Source organism: Gavialis gangeticus, unplaced genomic scaffold (genome assembly GCF_001723915.1).
Source record: "Gavialis gangeticus isolate Ggan-Ray unplaced genomic scaffold, GavGan_comp1, whole genome shotgun sequence".
NCBI classification, from domain to species: Eukaryota; Metazoa; Chordata; order Crocodylia; family Gavialidae; genus Gavialis; species Gavialis gangeticus.
The window spans coordinates 57,404,811-57,408,035 of record NW_017728993.1 but is presented as its reverse complement, the minus strand read 5'-3'; the positions used below and the strand labels follow the sequence as shown (position 1 = coordinate 57,408,035).

Genomic DNA, 3,225 nt, shown 5'->3' with positions numbered 1-3,225 from the left:
AGTGCATTTTCTTAATCCCTATCCTGACCGTCTGCCTTCCACTGTGTTTCAGCTGAAATCAATCCCTGTAATTCTTAAGCCCCTTTGAATTTCCTCATTAACACAGTCTCATCCATGTTTGATGCCATAACACATGATTCCCTAGAATCCAGGAGCAAAGATTTCTGTTTCCCACTGCCATACTAGCACTAGCCATTGAGGTTGGAGCTGGACATCTATTGGCTCTCCTCTATCACAGATCCACACACTGGATGCTTCTGCCAAGGGACCACTCTGCACTTGTCTTGGGCTTCTGATTTACCATCGTGCTGTCCCCTCTGCACCTTCCCTCTCTGTCCTACACAATGACTTCTCCCACAGTGACCCACACAACAGCCCTGGTGAACTTCGCCCAGATCCCAAGGTATTTCTCTTTTCAGTGCAAGAACCACATGTCCAAGGATGATGAACATGAGGCTCTGGTGATCTCTCCTTTCCATCCTCCAACTTGCCAATATTTCCCTCTGCTGCAGATGGAGGTAATTGATTAAACCTCAGTATATCCAATCTGTGATCATGTAGAACTGGTTCCTGTAGAAATCTGTGTACAGAGCTCACCCCAACAGTTTCACCACACAAACTACCTCTTTTCCCTCCCACAGTAGATTGTCAGCATCATCAGATACATGGGTTGAAGAACCACATAAAGGACCAAGAGGGGAAATTTGTTGCGACTGTGACATCCAACTTCAACAAGATGATATTGTGGAATCATCCCAGGATGTTAGTTAAACAAGAATAAAGAAGCCATCACAAGGGAGAAAACTAACAGCACATAGGTTTAAAATGTGAGATCAGAGATTTCTAAAGAGACTACATCCACCAGTATATGCAGAAAGTCAGATGAATTCAACAAGGAAAAGGCATTCCAGACAGACAGACAGACACAGAGACATATAAGAGATACTCACTGCCTTTGACCTGTCCTCACGGCCTGTGGGTCTTTGCCAATTGAATGATCGGAGAGGCTCTACGGAGAGAATAGAGCAGTCTCTTAAGATGCAATCCCTTGCATGGGATGAAAGTCACACTCAGACGCACTCCCCCACCCCACCTTCTTCGAGCAGCAGCACAGCTGAAAGCAGCTCTCTCTGTATCAGATCCAGTAAACACTAAAGCAGCCTAATGCAGCAGGCTGAGGCTTGGCTACACTACAGAACTGGCTCACACATCTCATTGGTGGGATTTTAGAATAGCCCACCTGATCAGAACATTTTGTTGCATCCCTCATCATCCACCTCCTTGCTAACCTGATCATAAATCCCTTATATTAAAATAGTCTGCTGCTCAACTTATTCTATACATGACAAATGTTCGCAAGAAGAATTCAGATGGGATTCCCCTGTAAACAATCTCTGTTTTTATCAGCCTGATTAAGTTGGAAGAAAGCATCGACCTGCATCATTTTAATAAACTCCTCTGAGGTTTAGGAGAGTTACTGCTCTTAGATCATAGATCATGGAGGTTTTCCACAGATAGCGCCTGACAAAGAGGAGATACTGGAGAGTTTAATTAAAGAGCCAAGTGTCAGCAGGGCCAAATCAAATCTGTTAACAGGGAAAGAAGGCTCCTTATTGGACCTAACATGGTAAACACAGGGAAAAAAATCCACATGACAAGTTACAGATGTGCATTTCCTCTCTGCTCTACTCAGACCTGCTGTTATCTCACATTCTCTCATGGTTCCTCTCACCTGACTTTCTCTGCTAACCAAAATTCCCTGCCGTCTCACTCAGCCCCATAGGATTTCACTTGATATTTCTTTTTTGTCTTAGTCCTCATTATTGTTCCAAATCCCCCTCTCCCTCTCTCTCATATGCAGACCAGTGGACTCTTCTATCCCAGACCCTCAGTCCTGAACTGGCAGAAGTGTTAGAATGGCTACAAACAGACATCTCATTTGTCCTGGGATAAACCATTTTATCCCAGAACAAAGTGCAGTCGTTTAGACATCCTTCTGTATTGTCCTAAGGTAAATCCTAAAAAGGTTCACAGAATAAGAAGTACTAACAGTTAAAGAGTTATCCCAGGATTGCACCATTGAAACAGTGGCAGAAAAGCTGGTCTGCTTTCAGCCGCTCACTAGACCCTGATCAAAAGTGCATTGTGTGCACATGCTAATCCAGAGATATTTCTGTACCAGGACAAGCAAAGGCACAACTTGTCTAATGTGGCCAGGGACAAATGCAACATTTATTCCTAACCATTGAGAGTGCGATTTATAAAAGCACATGAGAACATGTCTACACAACAGTTGGGCAGTGTGATGGAGCACAGGTAGGCATATCCAACAAAGTCCACCTAGCACAGGTATCAATAGCAGTGAATACATAACACCATGGATTTTTGTGAAGGCTTCATAAGCTTGCCAGGGGTCCTCAATATGATGCATTCAAGTCACTACCAGCACCAAACTCAAGCCACCACATCTTTGTTGCTAACATCAAGCATGCTAGCTAGATTAAAACTTGGTCATGTGTAACTTTTCATGCTGCATCACACCTCTGATTTCAAGACAGACATAACCCAAATGGTTTGAAAATCAATGAGGCGTAGGTGCCTAAGTCACTCTTTACAATTACTTTAACAGTTTTCTGTGAGATTTTGATGATCTACTGTTATCCTCCCTCCTCTAATACCAAACACCAGCCCCTTTGAATCCAGATCCTAATTATACCCTCAGGAAAGATACAAAGTTTTTCCCTGGGTTACACAAACATACCATTGCCTTTCTGTCTTACTGCTCCCTCCCTCCATTCTGCCTAGAATTAGTATTGTCTAAAGCCTCACCTGCCCTCTTCCTAAGCAAGGGCTCCTGGAGTTTGTGTTCCTTGCATCAATTTAAAGCATGCCTTGATACTACATATCATGACATGGGCAGTGTCCTCAGAAAAGAAACTTATGAGTGATTCAAAAATTATTAAAGATATATGGAGGGTGGGGGAGCATCTTTTAGCATTGTAGTGGCAAATTGTTGGCTCTTCATCTCAGAAGTATTGTTTTATAACATGGATTTCTCTGGGAAATTACTCAAGTATTCTCATCTGAGTATACAGGCAGCCCTCGACTTAGAACTTTTCGAGTTACGACGAACTGGTAAGCTGGTAAATCTGTTGTGGTGGGGGAGCAGATCAATGCCCCCCCTTCCCCCCCAGCAAGGGAGGAATTGGGGCTGGGGCTGGGGCT

The 3,225-nt window shown here is 43.6% G+C and overlaps 1 protein-coding gene across 1 annotated transcript in view; it reads right to left on the bottom strand.

Annotated features, from left to right (window-relative positions):
• RGS8 (regulator of G-protein signaling 8) overlaps positions 1 to 3,225 on the bottom strand; it is a 52,966-nt gene that overhangs the window by 33,156 nt on the left and 16,585 nt on the right. Inside the window, exon 2 of the mRNA XM_019501758.1 lies at positions 951 to 1,009. Within this exon, the coding sequence (XP_019357303.1) occupies positions 951 to 1,009 (59 nt within the window). The remainder of the gene's footprint in view (positions 1 to 950; positions 1,010 to 3,225) is intronic.